The following is a 17,587-nucleotide window of genomic DNA, read 5'->3' as shown; positions in this document are numbered from 1 at the left end:
GTGGTCTCCCAGGGCGGCCTGGTCCACAGCAGTTAAGGAGCATGGGTATCCATCCCTCAGCAGGTGGCCCTTCCCCATGGACTCCTGCAGAAAGCTTAGACTGGACTACATAGGAGTGCTGCACTTGCAAAGACAAGAAGCTGGCCTGCCTGCTGCTGTCAATCACAAGTGAGAAAGGTTCTCATCATTAGAGCAAACTGAATATCCCTACTCCGAAGTATTGCAAACAGCAGACTGCCTTAGGTTTTACGATATCTCCCTATATAGTGGAATACTTGGGGACGGGGCCTAAACATGAAAGTGTTTGTGTTTCACATATATGCCTTCTAGACAGTCTCTGAACAACTGAAGTAACACTTTGTGTAACCAGCCCAGTGAGGCCAGCTGTGGAATTCTGCACGTGACACTTAGAGTATTATGTTGGTGCTCACAAACTTTCAGATTTGAAGACATTTTGATACTAAGATTTGGATAACTAGGTCATCGCAGGCTTAGTTTTTGTTTGGTGGCGTATCCTAGGCAGTGTACTACTGAAGAATAACGTGTTCGTAAGACAAAACTGGGGAACCTATTTAAAGAAAACTGTCTTGGTATAGGATTGCAGGTGAAACTTTAAGCACAATCTAGAATAAGCCATAAGCAGGTCAAGGGCTTTAAAACTGATCACTAGAGCCGGGCGGTGGTGGCGCACGCCTTTAATCCCAGCACTCGGGAGGCAGAGGCAGGCGGATCTCTGTGAGTTCGAGGCCAGCCTGGTCTAGAGGAGCTAGTTCCAGGACAGGAACCAAAAGCTACGGAGAAACCCTGTCTCAAAAATCAAAAAAAAAAAAAAAGAAAGAAAGAAAGAAAACTGATCACTAGAACTCTCTCTTTAGTCTCAGGTACCTTACAGATTCTGTTCTAATCAGTTTCTTAAATTACTAATACTGGGCTGGGCTGTGGTGGCGCACGCCTTTAATCCCAGCACTCGGGAGGCAGAGGCAGGAGGATCTCTGTGAGTTCGAGACCAGCCTGGTCTACAAGAGCTAGTTCCAGGACAGGCTCCAAAACCACAGAGAAACCCTGTCTCGAAAAACCAAAAAAAAAAAAAAAAAAAAAAAAAAATTACTAATACTGTGTGGTCAGTAATTCAACTGAATGTGGTCAGTAGGTCAGTAGTCCTGCATCTTCACTGTCAAGCAAGATGCTGAAGTCCAGTCTCTTAGTAAATGCCAAGCGCCCTCAGACTTCAAACTGGGTCTGCTACAGCAGCCAACAGCATTTCACTGACAAGAGTGGAGAGTCTAGATGACCCTTGTATATGAGACTCTAAGGTGGAAAAGACTCTTAAGTACACTTGCTTTCTTTTGGCGAGGGAGCTGCCCAGCACAATAGGAGGATGGCTGTCACTGCACAGTGGTGTATATGACCTAGAAAGGTCCTTCCCCACTTGGCCTTGTAGCCAATCAGAACCTCCCCCGCACATGCTTTAGTGGTGAAGTCTACATGAAGTTCAAGCATCAGCACTGTGAGAACAGAAAACAAAAACTCAAGACTCTTAAGTATGTGTTATTTTATTAAATATCATTGACTTGATTGAAACTGGCAAAAGTGTTCATGATTAGTGTTGTGGCCGTGAGCAGTTTTTTTCTAGAAAAGCACACAGGTGTAAATAAAACTGAACACAGCCATGAGAACAGGCAGTACCATAGTAGCTCTTTAAGCACCTTAGAGGGCATGGACCCCTTTCAAAATACACTTCTTCACGGACACAGAACACCCAAGGTCATAATGATTCCAAATGGCATCCTAATATCTCACACGTCAACAATGGTGCAATAGGCAGAAGTTACAAACTTAGTTTCCAACAGTGTCCGCCATTAGACCAAAGCAGCGCAGGTGACAGATTCTGCATCACACCAGTCCACGGTCAGTCTGTCTCTGGGCAATACTGGCAGGTAATAGAAGATGCTCTAAACACTCAACACTGATCTCACCATGACTGGAGAACAACCGTGGTTGGCTCTCCCAGTGCTTTAATGCAGTTCTTCTTCAGTGCAGTTCAGACGGAGGAAGTCAAGCGCTAACAGCCACACTGAATTAAGGAAAAGGATAATGGCGTGCCCAGTTCCTAGCTCTCTCCTCCACTCTGCTCACTTAGGAACCATATGTTTTCCAAAAACCTATCTCCAGAATTCAAGAGTGTCATAGCTCGCTCTCTCGGTGCTATAATATGACGGATTGTGAAATCGCGATCTAGTAACACTGAATTGCAAATCCAAGTTCAAGTGTGCTGGGTCTCCAAAAGCAGCAGGGACTCATAATTGCCACCCTTCCAGAGTGACACTGGAGGAAATCAAGCCGGAGTCCACAGAAGGGGACGCGCTCCCACGTAACGCTGCTCTATGTAGGACACAGAACTGCAACAAAGAAAAGAAACAGAAATGTATCTTCTCCACACACCTGGACTAAATGCATGAAATCTTACATACATTCTATATGTGTATGTAAAGCGCCACAGTGTAATGAAGAGTAAACACTAATGCAATCTGTTTTAGCATTTTTAAGACTTCAAAGGGCTACCACCAACAATCAGAAGTTCTCTAAGACATAAACTAGAATTTTCCAGAAATGAGACACCTAAAGGCCATGTCTCTTAGGGTACCATCACTCCAGCCCCAAGTCCTGTAACAGTGCAGGCCCCTGGAGAAGTCAAAGAAGGGTGTGAGTCAGCTCTAGGCAGGAACAGTGGCAGCCATACGGTGGCCTAGGTCTTGGGTACTGTGACTGATGTCAACAGTGGCTGCCGGGTGGTATCAGTGTGAGAAGTTGCGTTTGGCCAGCAGCACCCATTCCATCATAGGCCAAATGGGGTCACTTCACCTTCTTTCCCTTCTCACCTTGGCATTAAGGTGGTATATTTACACAGCCAAGCCAGAGGCATCTGTTAGGACTGTAGGAAGGCCAGCTAAGCCAGGAGAAGGAGCACCATTCTCCATGGTGAGCAGCAGCCCCTCCCACGGAGGGTCCTAGTACTAGTCCCCAGGAAGAGCAACAGTTGACAGGCTGGGCGGAAAAGAGCATTTTATTACCCACAAGCCCATAATGGCAGCTCCCCCAATCCCTGAACACTTCTACATTCTGGTCCCTCTTTCATGCTCTAGACTACAGCATCACTGCTGGAGTCTGAGTGCTGGCTGCTTTTCAACCCAGTCTTAAGAGCAGGAAACAAAGACAAGCGCAACCCATGCAGACAGGAGCTCACGAGAAGCAGGCACAGCACAAGCAGACACGGTTCAAAGACAGCCAGTGGCCTGAGTGGAGGGGCAGGCAGGAATAGGGGACACCGACTCCCCAAGTGGGAGGACAAGATTTACAGTAATGGTCCTAGGTTTTCAAAGTAAAAGCAAAACTCCCTTTCCACAGCCCTGTTCCCCAGGCCGTCCCATCCTTCAGAAGCCAGCACTCTTTGGTCACCCTGGCCGTGCCCTCTAGACACACTGGTTTTGAAGTCTGAGCCATGTTCTTTATGTTCGTCTCATTCCTGTTTCACTTCTAGGACAAACCTCAGGGCTATCCAGCCTTCATACCAATGCTAGCACAACACAAAAGTAAACAAGGGTGTCAGGTAGAGAATAATAATAATAATTAGTTTAATAGCGAGAAAAGGCCATCCATCAGAAAAAAAGGCTGTTGACTCCGCCCTTTCCACCTGTTTAACTCGCTGGCAAGTGGCCGGCTGCTGCGTTACGTGTCAGGTCTTTACAGTCTGCATCACAAGTCTGCATCATTCACTGCAAGCCCCTTTCATTTTTATGAGAATACTGCTGAATTAAAGCCCATCGGAGATAGTAAATGTCTCGGAGGTCACAACACTTGTATCTCCTTCTAACTGGTGGGGGAGAGGAAGTCCAAGTGTGCAGCAGTGAAAGGGGCTGGCTTTCCACGTTCAGTCGACTACAAGATGTGGATTTTGTGCCGCTGTCAAACCTGGCCCAGTGAACCCGCTGCACAGCACTCACGGTCCCACAGCTGAGTGAGCGCTCTGGTCCTACAGCTGAGGAGGGACTGGTAACATTCTGCTCTTTTCTCAGCAAATGAGTCCCGTATCTTCTGGCTCCTTATCCCTCCACAATACCCGCTGCCTGTACAATCCAGATCATGTGCTCTAATATTTACAGCCCACGGATCACCGGTGAGGAATCTCAATTCTCTTCCCTTCTGTACATGAGACTCTGGCCTGTTCTTTGCTCCCCTGGCACTGCCCACAGTTGTTCCTCTACCATCCACCCTGGCAGATCTGTCCTTCCGTTTCTATCATCCTCAAGGTAACAGAGACACCCAAGTCTCCCAGGACCAACGTCTCCATACCTCAGAAAGAGTGAACATGTCTTTGAATTATTTTACACATTATTCATTTTTTTTTGAGGCAGGGTCTCACTATATACCCCCTGGCTGCCTGGAACTCTCTATGTAGACCAGGCTGGCCCCAAACTCAAGAGATCCACCTTCCTTTGTCTCCCACATCCTGAGATTAAAGGCATGTGCCACCACACCCAGAGTGCAATGCCTTTTTAATTCTCTCTTACTTCCTCCTCCAATAAGTGTTCACTGCTCAGCTGTGGGAATCCTTTCCAACCCAGGATCTCAAGTAGAAGCTACGTTTTGTACCCCGAATGTTACAGTCATCCACAGCCACCCATCTGCCGTCACTGTACATTAACAGCTGTGAGCGCATTTTATCTACCGACAGTCGCAGCTCCTCAGCCATTGCTCCTCACCATCATAAAACCCACCTTTCAGGATATAGTCGGTTAACAAGCTTGGAACTTTCTCACTGTCCTCCTTCATGGCACGCAGAACTGCAAAATAAGAAAAGACAGTGGCAATAACTTAAGGTTCGGATCAAAAATCATGTTTAATTTCAAAGTTATAGTCTTAGTCCTAATGAATGACATGGTGTAACCGATTCACAAACTCTGTGTAGATTCTTTTCTAGATAAGGGAATATAGGGAAGGCTCGGAGAAGAAGTGAAACTCATTCCCTGGGTTAATGTTCCCAAGCGCTGGAGGCAGGAAAGGCGCTGGGCTGTTTCCAGAGCATCTGCTTTGTTCTAATGGATGTTGGAGAGTGAAGGACAGTCTATTGTGTGCTTATGAGCCGGGAGCCCTCAGAGCTCCTCAGGACTGGAGGGCCTCTTAGAGAAAGGGGAGATTTAGCTGTGCTCTCCAAACAATACGCTAGTCAGACTGAGTGAAAACATCCGAAAAGCAAATGAAGAAGGCCTAAGAGGTAACTCGGCATCTGCTGGGCTCTGAACACCTTCTCTGCTAGGGAAGAAGATGAGGAAACGTGTGTGTGTGTGTGTGTGTGTGTGTGTGTGTGCGCGCGCGTGTGTGTGTCCACTCAGCCACTGGGCATCAGGTTTTCAATCTTACTTTTTAATCAAAACCACTCAAGTAGAGACAAATTCAAATTCACAACTGTTCCTTCCCAGTTAATTTTTTCCTGGACGTATGAGAAGACTACATGGTAGAACTGTCAAATCAGCCGTCTGGGGTTTTTAACCCTGGCTCCGCCACTTACTCTAACTATGAGTAAGGACTTCACTAGCCTGTGGACCAGGATCCCCATCTGTAACCTATGAGGATCCAGGTCCTCACTGCAGGCAGAGAACATACACAGTGACTCGCGTTAACCGCAGGAGCACAACTATTGTAGCTCTCATGACTACTATTATCATCATGCCCATGAAGGCCACAGATCCGTAGATGGCTCTTCTTTGTGGTGACAGCAGAGGCTGATGTAGCCTAATGTCTTCACCAGAGAAATGCTGTCACATCGTCATCACAGCTCTCTGAGAGTGGACTTTATTCCGTCACCCAAAGATGCCCGGACATTCTACAAATTGTATCCATCCAGCAAAGCACCAGCTAAGAATCATTAAAGATCGTTCTAGGGAACCAACATTCTAAGCAACTGCAATGGCTTTGGTCTTGTCCCTGAGCTTTTGCCTTCAGGCTCAATAAATCTTGTTTTCTGAGCAGTATTTATGCTCCCTTCTTTAGACAACTGTCAGGTTCAGCGTTTCTGCTTTCAATTGGGGTTTAAACGTTTTTTAACGTCTCTATAAAATCACATTCTAGAAGCCAGTGTCATTCCGAGTGGAGGTGCCCAGGAATTAAAAGAGTCAGCCTTGTAATTAACTGTCTTATGTGGTCTTGGGCACCCAGATTTGCAAGCTCTTGCTGAAAACGAGAGGTCTAGCCACCCAGCTGAGCTCCGGCTTCCTTTAGACTGACTGGCATCACCTGATTTATCTATATCTAAATATAAGACTTTTTATGTACTGTTCACCATGGAAAAGAGTAAACAACTGAGGTCAGCAGGCAGTCGAGTGGCTAAAAGGGAGCCGCTTGTCCCCCTCAGGCCTCCCATCCATGTGTCACCATCAGTACCCACCAGCATGTGGCATTTTCATTTCCTACTTGTAAGCAATTATCATAAAATTTACAATTAGAAGTAAGCTACTTAACAAATATAATCCTTGATATTTTGTTTGTCTTGAGACAGGGTCTCACTCTGTAGCCCAGGGTGGCTAAATCCCATTATCTCATGGCAATCCTCCTGCCTCAGCCCCCTCAGTGCTGAATTACACATGTGAGCCACCTTGGCCAGAGCTCAATCCCTTCACTTTCTTCTTCTTTAATGAGATTTGGACAGTGACTGCTTGACTGATTGACTGATTGTGTGGGTGCGTGGGGGGTGTCTTGCTTACATGTCTATCTGTGTACTGTGTATGTGTCTGGCACCTGTGGAGGCCAGAAAGGGGCGCCAGATTCCCTAGAACTGGAGTTACAGGCAGTTGTAAGTTGCCTCAGGGAACTTACCCAGATCCTCTGGAAGTGTAGCCAGTGCTCTTAACCACTTAGCCATCTCTCCAGCCCAAGCCAAGCTGACTGTGACTTATCCCAAATCATATATAATTTATTTGCTATCGGGTAAGCTGAGAAAATATTTTTAATCCTAATTTTCCAATGTTACCAAGAAAGAAAAAGTGACTTCCAAGAATATCTGTGAAAATAGAAGTGATCAGGCTTCTTTGGCCCTTTATGACTACTCCAAGGCATACTTAACACTACATCTACTTAGTAATCTCACAAACAGTCTTAAAATGTATCACCACACATAGGAGGAATACCTGTGTCTGCTTTGCCCATTAACATAGCTAAAGTACTAGAAGAGAGTGTGGCACACAGCAGAGCCTGGTGATGCCTGATGAGTGAAAGCATGTTCTAAATCTCACTGTGGACTCTCCCTACAACTAAAACCTCTGGTATTCTGTTCACAAGAGTCTGGGTGTTTACCCTAAAATCTCTGGGTCTCTCCTATTCAGACACTAAGTCACATAAGACCCAAAAAGCATTTAATTTGTTGTCAGACATGTCTTCATGTAAGATGATGGAGATTCAAGATACATGTTTCTATTAAAAAAAAAAAAAAACAAACAAACAAAAACAAAAAAACCTTAGCTCACAGATAATTAAAAAACTATAGGGAAAAAAATCAAACCATGAAGACTAGAGTCAGAACTGTATTTGATATTCTATTTATTTCACTCTCATAAGAATAAAGGACACCATCTATCATACACCAACCTACACTGACAAAATAAACAAAAATAAAACCTGGAAATAAAAAGCAAGAGTCAAACGAGTAAGCATTTAAATTTGTCTTTGCTTACTTTTTGTTAATATCTGAAGATCCTCGACAGACGGTGGGCCATTCTTTTTCTCATAAGGGATGACTGTCGTCAAATACTGCCGAGTTAAAGGGGAAAGAAAAGCACTGTTTAGGCCTGAATGAATTTACCTTCAAAACAATGCAGTTCCTAGAAGGCCTACTCTCTAACATGACCGAGAGCTGGTCTGGAGATGAGCGGGGCACAGGCAGCATCCCCAAGTCTGACTTTCAGCTGAGGTTCATTTTTCTCCCCAGTTCTCCCTGCTGTGAGGAATCCTCGCATTACAATAAACGTCCAACGGTTCAGCCACTAACCATCCCTCAGGGCCAGGTCTGAGGACAACTGGCTTTATTTGCTCAGTTTTTTAAGTGGAATCTTACTAGCATTCTCCTTGCACAGTTTTTAACACAGTTTCAAACAGTAATTAAGCTAACAGCATGGTTTACCAATATCATACAACTGATCGTTTTTGGCAGTCAAATCATTCCCTCTCAGACCACTCTGACTCTGGCTGAGAGCAACAGTCAACATGAATAACATGACAATGTTTCAGAACACAAACCAGCTTCTTTTAGACATGAATAACAAAGACTCACTTCCCTGAACAATTACTGAAATGGATAATTAATATTTAGAGGACTGTATAAGTATGCATAAATGATTTTAGATATTAGAGATGAGAAAAGTGAGACAGAATGGCCTAAAAAGCAAATAAATAAAAATAATCTCCAAATTTGTGACAAATTGCCCTGCCAGTTCACTCCCTCTAAAGGCTCACTATAATCACATTTGTGTCCAAAAAGAAAGAAAGAGAAAATCTCATGAGAGTATGTTCTAGAAGTAACTGGAATCTTCTAGTCTGCAGTTCAGGACGGTTTGCAAACACTTGCTTAGAAAGTTAGTGTCCTGGACAGTCCTTGAATTTCTCTAAGTTTGTCCTCCATGTTCATTCTCAGTTCCAGCCCTATTCCTAATCGCCATGGACTGTGTGACTCTATAAATAAAATAACTGAGCCTGAGGTCCAGTAAAAATGAGCTGTTTCACTTCTTAAACCCGCAGTGCCCCACACAGCCTTTCGGAACCAGACTTCTCCAGGTGAGGCTCGACTGTACAGCCAAGTATGTTTCTTTATAAAAGTGCCCATAAAAGACAGGAATGTGCCCACCTAAGATTTCAGTCATGGCATGCATCAAGCAATTTGAAGAAGCATCAGGGATCTATGCTGAGGCTGTGGGCCCACCTCCTCAGTCAGCTCAGTTTGGAAGCTGTTTTTCCTTCTTGCAGGTTGAGGGAGGTGAGTGGTAACTAATAGAAACTGGAATTCCACCACCCCATGGAGCCTGTCTATCCGCTGCGAATGTCAGGGTAAGCCTGACCTCTTCCCTCCGGAGTGACACACAAAATCCTTCTGTAGAACCACTAGGCATTGGGTTCTTCTGATAAATTGCCTACATGTTACATTGTCCAAGACCTAGCCTGCAATATGTCTTCCTTCAAATGGAATTCTCAAAGGCTGAAAGATAATTTCGAACATAGTCACCAATATATACATTTCCTTGTTTGTGACCCTTCTTTGAGTTATGCAGAACTGTACATATAAACCAAGTCACTTCACATCTAACTACATGGCTCACGGCATACAATTCTGATACATGCTACCTTGTTCCTCACTTGGCCAACAGCTGAGCTGGCTCACTATACAATATGCCCAATTTCAGATGAAAGAGGTAAATACCATTCTCTGCATATTTTTTACCTAAGACTCTATACCAGCCTCTAGCCACATTCTCCTTAATTCTCCTTAATTATTTCCTGGGTTTTTAGGAGGAGAGTATCATGTTCCAGTTCAGTTGTCTTCACAACCGGCCCTTTCTGCACATGCAATCCATTATGTCAGTATATTAATATCTATTTGTTAAAGGCGGGCATGAGAAATGGGGCCCTGAAACCTGCTTAAGAATGCAATTAGTCTGTTGTCCAGTCTAAATGCTTTTTCCCTGGAGGGGGATCCCATTCATTATCGGGACTACAGATATAATGAACCTGTGCTTTCTCCTTTAAGCGACAGTCTTAATAAATTAGTAGAAGTGCCAAGTTTCAGGGCCCTCACAGAAAAGGAAGGAGCAGAAAGAGGAAAATAAGGATAACAGAGCACCTGTTTCTCTGCACCTGAGTTTCCAAAGGTGTGGCGGAGGCCATTCTGAATGACATTTGAGATCCCTTCCATGCTGAAGCGCTAAAGGCAGCAGTATATGGCCAGGAAGAAAAGGACAGAGAAAGAAGTTCAGAGATTTTAGTAGAATGTTCCATCATGACCTTCTGTGCCCAGCAGTCAAGCAGTTAGAAAATGCCACAATTACTCATTCTCATAAAGCAGACAAAAATCATGCTGTTCAGAACCCGTCTGTGTGAGTTCAATGCAAAAATAACCTACCACGGAGAGCCGTCCTGGTGTAGCTAATAGATTTGTTCCGAGTTGTTAGAAACGTCAGCACACACATTTTATTAAAAAGTTTACCACATAATTTTTGAGATACCTTTGATTCTGTTTACCTACATTTTACCGAAAGACTGACAACTTGATTCTGAGGTGAAGTTCGTGTCTTTCCACCATCCACTGGGGACGATGACCCTAGCGGCTGGCAGATGAGCATGCTGCCACTCAGAGAGCCGACTGCTCCCACTTGCTCTCCAGGCACCTGCCATTGCCTTGCTGCTGAAAATGTCAATTGCAAGATGCCATATGCTTCCTGGGGAGCAGAATGGATCCCATTTTACCAGATGAGCCCCCCAAAACTTTTGTAAAGACTACTCTGTTTTGAGAAAACAGTTTCAGCTTATTTCTCCTGGCAACTGCCAAGACTTCCTAGAATTCACTGCACTCAGATGAGATTTCTTTTCCTTTCTCTGACTTATCTTGGTTTGTCACCAGCCTGCACAGCCGCATGCATGGCAGAAAGGGGCCACTGGTACCTACCTAACAGCTGAGTCAAGGGCACCAGAGATTCCTTCAGCATGACTAACGAAGGGAAAGGCTCCTGAAAAGGAAGCTGGACTCTGACTCACCGGATAGTGCCTTTCCCTGGAATTTCAGGGGGAAAGTTGAGCCTGTAAACACTGAAGGAATGAACTTAAAGACATTTTTCCAGGTTCCAAGGAAACCGCAGCACTTGTTTCTGCTTTCATAAAATGTATACAATAGTCCAAGGATCTCAAATTGTGGCCCAGGCATAATGTAAGAGATCACTGAAATTCTCCTAGAGGTACATGAACTCAAACATCCTAATATGATCAAGACATGACTTGTCTTAATTACTGCTGTACAGTCATCATGCACAGTAAGTTTCTTTCCAGTATATCACGTACTCTGGCCATATACAGCTCTCCAGTTCACTCAATCTGTCTCAGCTTACAGTGTGATATTCCAAAAGACAGAATGCAGAAGCAGAGCTGAGACCCGTGTCCTCAGTGATGCCGCACAGCAACAAAACTGACAAAAACAAACACCAATGACATTTTTCTAGCCAGAAGCTTTGAAGTTATTGTCTATGAAAACTTAACCATTTATATAGGAATTAATCATTTAACTTTGGTACTTTGAATGAATTAATCTTTCATTAGTTTTAATTTTTAATACAGTAAATATTGATCAATTCAATATGTATGAAATAAAGCCCTCTGAGGCCCTTGATAAATATTAAGAATGTAAAGAAATCCTGATTAACAAAGAACTGAAAAGTACAGAGACAGTTGCCCCGCAAGGAGGCAGCTGCGTACCTCTGGCCCAGCCACACCGGTCAAGGGCACCACTGGAACTTTGAGGGCGCCCATATTTGTCTGTGGGAGTTATTTAGCACAGCCTTCCTTCTCTACCACCCTCCTACCCCACCTTTTCCAGATCCATCTCCACACACAGTTTTATGTTGGCGAAAATCAGTTATCTGGTCAAAATATTTCTATGACTCCTCACTCTCCTGAGTCTGCTGAGAATGTAACTTTTTGTGTGTGTGTGGTTTTTGGTTTTTGGTGGATTTTCAAGACAGGGTTTCTCTGTGTAACAGCTTTGGCTATCCTGGAACTTAAGTTTTAGACCAGTACCAGGTTGACCTCAAACTCCCAGAGATCCACCTGCCCCTGCCTCCCGAGTGCTGAGATTAAAGGCATGTGCCACCACTCCTGGCTATACATTACTTTTGATGGAAGAGTTTTTTTTAACAAGAAAATCCTACAAACAACTAGTTTTGCAGATTCTTCACATACTACATTGCAATATGTTCTCTGTTTTTAAAACAGTTTATTCAAAGAGATGACATCAGAGGTTCCAGAGTCAGCAACAAAAACGATGGGAAATGATTTTCAAGTAAACAAGTCAGCTCATTATTTAAGCACTCTACAAAATAAATTCCCTTGGAAAGGCACTGGAAAGAATGCTTGCTTTCAGTCGGCATTACCTGGCTCCATTTTCTATGGAAATGCTAAAGCTAAATAAGAGCTCAGAAAACCTCAAGCTGGACAAAGGAGCTAGAACTCACATACAGGAAAACTAAGGTTCCTTTTTCCATTTGGAGAGTACAGTCCAAATTCATTAGCTTTATTCTCCCAGCCAAAACCTACCTAGGATCACTGAAGGAAAAGGAAAAAAAAAAAAAAGGTTGATACACATTCTTAAGATGCACATGCAATTTCAGATTTCCTTTTTAAATACACAAACATGAACACCACCAGATTATTTCAATTACAAGAAAGTGAGGAATGGTGTTCACACCATCAGAACTGTAACCTGGTTTAAAAGAAGTAAAAATGCAACCATGGGGAACCAAAGCAAGCTAGAAAACACAAAACCACCTGCTGATACTAGCAAAAGAAGCTGAAGTTCAAGTTTCTCAATAAAACCTCTGCTGTGCCTGGGTCGGCAGACAGACAAGAGCACCCAGTCCCCGAGCACTCCCCAGCCAATGCCAAGCCAAAGCAGCAATGTAGTAGATGCAAGACTACCGCACCTGGCACCGCTGCAAAAGAGAAAGACAATCATCTAAATAAACTGTCAACGAGATTCGAGGGATGAAGGGGTGTGTGTGTGTCTGTGTGTGCGTGTGCGTGTGTGTGTGTGTGAGAGAGAGAGAGAGAGAGAGAGAATACAACATAGAACCCAATTAACAGAGGTGGCTGTGAGCTGAGCATTCTAGCTCCTATGAACACTGGCCAAATGCGTGCAAATTTTTACATAAATCTAGGAGTCACATGCCAGTCAGAAGTATCTGGGAATCAGAAAAAAATGTAATGCCAGCTTGGGCAGAAAAAGGTCAAACTCAAAATCAGAACTGCCAGCTCTGCCCCCATGTGGTGAGAGTGCTGTTACTATCCTACAGAGGTCTGTGTCTTCACCATGGAGACGGCCAAGAGACACGATTTGATGACTTCTGAATTAAAAATTCTATGAATACATGAATTACCTCAACCAAAAGATACATTATTTTTAAGAAGGTGAATCAAATGAAAGCTACACACACAGGGGCATGCACACACAAACCAGCAGTCAGACAACCAAAGTGCCACGCGAGGCAGTAAGCGCTCCAGAGTGACAGCAGACACATGGTCTACTTCCAAGTCTTTGTTTCCTTAGGAGGAAACGACTGTGCTCTCAAGAGAGAGACTAGGTGTGCCTGGGTCATGGGGGGGTGTTTGTAAAATTATCTGCCACACTTCAGGTCTGAAACCCTAACACCAGCAGCCATCAAGAACAACCCGGAGACCAGAAGGAATAGTAAGAGGTTATGGTGCTAAAACGGACCAGGGGTAAAAAATTCTTTCTACATCTGAATATTATAAGTAAAAGGAAGAGCGTGAGGAGTGGGCAGAGTGAGTTTCTCTGCTCACTATTTCTCAAGGTGAAGAACCACAGACATATCAAGGCACTGCCACTAAGTCTCGAGCCAATGAATACTGAATGACAGGAACAATACTAGAGACTTGTTACACTTTAATTAAAATGATTCATTAAGATGAATTAAAATATTAAGAGTGGAAGGAGCCAATCTTCCATCACCCCCCCCCCTTCCATTAAATCTACCATTCCCACTTAGGAAGTAGAAGATCCAAAGGGCCCAGCACAGAAGCAAAACATCGGGCAGGTTCTGGTTCTAAGGTATCTCCCGCTGCATCTTTAGGAAGGAGTTAATAATTCCACAAAATGCCATGCTTGGAATGGAATGTTTTGCATGAACCCATATATAGGCAGGAAGTTGATTAAGCATTACAGTATTTGCCTTATTGTTGCCCTTGCTACAGACAAAAATACCAAAGTCATGGAGCAAGGTCAGGGGAAGGAAGAGGTTATCTGACGTAGAACACAAATCCTTCACTCAGAATATCCAGTTGCCTCGTACATTTCCTTTTCTGAAGAGGGTACGAATTAAAGAGTCTCAAAATCATTCTCTTGAAACTTTCTTCAGACAAAACCAGGAGCAGCACAGTATATAACATTTAGAACTTTAAAAAAAATCTATAAAACCTAAAAGACAGAGAAGGCAAGAGCTCTGAGCCCACATACAACCTGCCTGAGTAGCTCAAAGGAAGGAAATGCAAGCCATTCCTGACTCTTACCTCTAGAGAGCTCTGCATACCCTCCAGAAACTGTCCTCCCCCTTTAGATAATGCTGTACTTCCTCTCTCCATTCATGCTGCTTCTGTGAGCTAAGGCCTCTGTAGAGCTAACATTTGCTTATTCAAGATCTGGCAACAAGAATATTGTTAATATCATTCTAGGATGGCAATGCAGATTAAAATGAAATAATCCATGGAAAGAATTGAGCTATGTGCTTGGAAAAGGCACATCATTAATCAAAAAGTCTGGGCTCTATTCACTTAAAGGAGGACTAGAATAGTCATCACTCCCAACAGAAATCATGACATCCTTCTACATCTGTTGAGATCAGCAAAACCGCACCAAGTTGTCCGACTATAAGTAAGATGGCGACTGGGGAATACTGGACCCTACTGCAGGTTGTAGCAGGAAGGACAGGAGACCATGGGAAGAAAAGACCTACATACAGCAAGAGCTAGAAATCAGCTAGAACCCTAACGGTCTTTCTGAACAATAAAGAGAATTTGGAAACTTTCTGCAGACTCAAAAGCAAAAAGAACCAGACATGGTATTGGAGTATATTCGTTATTTTCTATAATCCTTAGTATCAACTCTTCCTATGCAGAGCATCTCACCAGTTCAACTAATTTCACAAACAAAAGACAACAACAACAATAACAATGACAAAACAACATCCAACACGGGAAAAAGCAGAGCTAGGAAGAAGTCAGGAGACTCAGTTCTTTCTGCCTGCATAACTGCTCTATGACTTATCAGAACCAATCAGAACAGGTCTCTAACTAGCAAAGGTAGCTTTCAAACTTACAGTATCAAAGCTGTGTCAGAAAAATGGTTAAGAAAAAAAATTAAGGAATGTTTTTTTTATTTATTATTTCCTTATTCTCATCTGTGCTTCCTCCCTTAATATTCTTATATTCGGGGAGTTGGAAAGAAACAGAATTACTATTCCCCACAAGTCACATCAGCTTCAAGTTCTAATTTACTCAGTAGTAGTTTCAGTTTTTAGCAAAATAAAGTTCTTGAAATTAAGGAGAAAACATTAGAAAGGTCTAAAACACAAATGAAATTATATTCAGTTAACAGATACTACTTAAAAAGTAAAAGCTTGGATGGGCGGGGTGGCACACACCTTAAATCCCAGCATTTGGGAGGCAAAGGCAGGAGAATCTTAGTGATTTAAGACCAGCCTATTCTGTATAGCCAGCTACAGGGCAGCCAGGACTAGAAAGACTCAATCTCAACATACACCCCAAAAAAATGTAAAAGTATTTTTTGATACTTTAAGAAAGTCAAATAATTTCAATGTGAATTATAAAATTTATAAGAGAATTCTACCAAAATTTACTTTCAAAAACCCTTATATCTAAGTTTGAAAACATGAATTATTCCAAAGCAGGTAACTACTTACTATTGTTTGGAATATTAAACTCCTATTTGTAAGTTCACTCTCAGAAAGCTGTGACATGGAGGTTTTCAACATTAAAATTAAATGGAATAATGTAAAATGCTATAACACTTTGTATTTGAAGAACCTTTCGAACAATTATGTAATCTGAGTTATATGGAAACTAAATTATTATCAGACACTTCAAAGCCTCTAAAAAGAGTAAAATAATTAACCTTGGCACTTTTCTAAATTCTCTGCTGGTTTATGGATCAGTATAGAGTAAGAATGTAGTGTCTTTAACAAACCGCCTTCTAAACTCCTTTCTGTCTACCTGTCAGTCAGTGCAGCTCTGAGACAAACTTACAACTGGTCAAAGTATAGAAGGGAAGTGTGAGCAGAGTGCTCAGCCCAACCCAAGCCTCTGGGGCCACTGTGGAACTGTAAGAGCAGAGGTTAGGGAACAGTGTCTTCTGGACACGGCAGAACCAGTGCGCTCATGAACTCTCGCAGCTGAGGATGCCTGCAGAGGCCCTGCACTAGATGAAGCGGGTCAGCATTCTACCGTGGAGCAGGTGGAGCTCACAAGCCCCATAACCAACTGAGAAGCTACTGACAGCTGATAGCTTCAAACCAGTTTTCTTTAAGGGTACAGATGGCTCCTGGTAGGTGAACCAATAGTGGACGGCCTCACACCCGTCATCACAAATTGGATCATAAAAAGGGGGGAAGATACCAAATTAACAGGGGTCAGGAGGTGGATTATAGATCTAAGGTAACAAACAGAATGTTGGATGAATATGATCACAACATTATATTCATGTACAAAATTCTCAAAGAATTAGTAAAAATACTATATATTTTTTAAAAGCTATAAGAAATAAAGCATGGATTTCTGGGTTTTTTTTTTTTTTTACTAAAATGGAAATATTACTTCACTAGACAATATTATCTTTCAGAAAATAAATGTTACCATATAAAATAGTTCATAGTTTTGCTTTATCAAAAATAATAAATATTATATATCCAAGTTTTCCCTATGCCACAATAACTTTCCTTGTTGCTAATACTAATATTTAGGAAATAAACTTTGCAATAAAGTGAAGTACAGAGCCAGGAGTATAGCTCAGCTGTACAGCCTTTTTGCGGGCATGTGTGAGGCCCTAAGCTCAATCCGAAGGAAGAGAGGGAGGGAGGGAGGGAGGGAGGGAGGGAGGGAGGGAGGGAGGGAGGGAGGGAGAAAATGAGGGATAATAGGAGGGAGGGAAAGAGAAAAGAAGTGAAAAAACAAAAGAATACTGTCAATTATCAGCAAGGAATGACTGGTGAAAATGTATTAATATCTGTCTGCATTTGAGGATGCAAAGTAAATTTATCCTTTCATGGAGAACTGTTTAAAAGGAAAGGATCAGTCAGCACCTTCTCCACTCATTTTCTGCTAAATTGTCTTCTAACACTATGTGGAAAAACACTGTGCCCTGGTGGCACCCAACATTTTTATCCCTTTTAGGTATTCCCAAACTAGAAACAACTAATCTACCTGCCAGGTCCCTTTGTTTAGCTACTGGCTCAGACACACACAGAACCAAGGTCTACTGTTGGGTCAGGAGCCTGTGAGGCTTGAAGACAGGTTGGTCAATGCATGGCCACCTTGTAGGCTAAACTCAGGCTACTGAAGAGGGGCCAAACAACAAACTCTTAGGATAGAATATGGCAATATTTTATACAAATTATATACTGTGATATTTCTATCTATTTAAATCCAAATTGAGTTTATATTTATATTAAAAAAAAGATTGACTTTTATGTGTATGAGTATCTTGCCTGCATGTATATATGTGTACTACAAGCATGCACTGCTCTTGGAGGCCAAA

The 17,587-nt window shown here is 42.8% G+C and overlaps 1 protein-coding gene across 2 annotated transcripts in view; it reads right to left on the bottom strand.

Moving 5' to 3' along the window:
• Positions 1-1,546: 1,546 nt before the first annotated feature.
• The window catches only part of Fez2 (fasciculation and elongation protein zeta 2), a 37,820-nt gene continuing 21,779 nt past the window's right edge, over positions 1,547-17,587 (bottom strand). The window contains exons 6-9 of one of the 2 annotated variants that reach the window (XM_057783024.1): positions 9,881-9,961; positions 7,725-7,800; positions 4,776-4,841; positions 1,547-2,399 (exon numbers count right to left, since the gene is read on the bottom strand). In XM_057783024.1, the coding sequence (XP_057639007.1) occupies positions 2,383-2,399; positions 4,776-4,841; positions 7,725-7,800; positions 9,881-9,961 (240 nt within the window). In that variant the 3' untranslated portion in view covers positions 1,547-2,382. The remainder of the gene's footprint in view (positions 2,400-4,775; positions 4,842-7,724; positions 7,801-9,880; positions 9,962-17,587) is intronic. The other variant, XM_057783026.1, reaches the window with a different exon arrangement.

The sequence above is a fragment of the Chionomys nivalis genome, chromosome 1 (genome assembly GCF_950005125.1).
Source record: "Chionomys nivalis chromosome 1, mChiNiv1.1, whole genome shotgun sequence".
Classification (NCBI taxonomy): domain Eukaryota; kingdom Metazoa; phylum Chordata; class Mammalia; order Rodentia; family Cricetidae; genus Chionomys; species Chionomys nivalis.
Note: the sequence above shows the minus strand (reverse complement) of the source record. Positions and strands in the feature narration are given on the sequence as shown.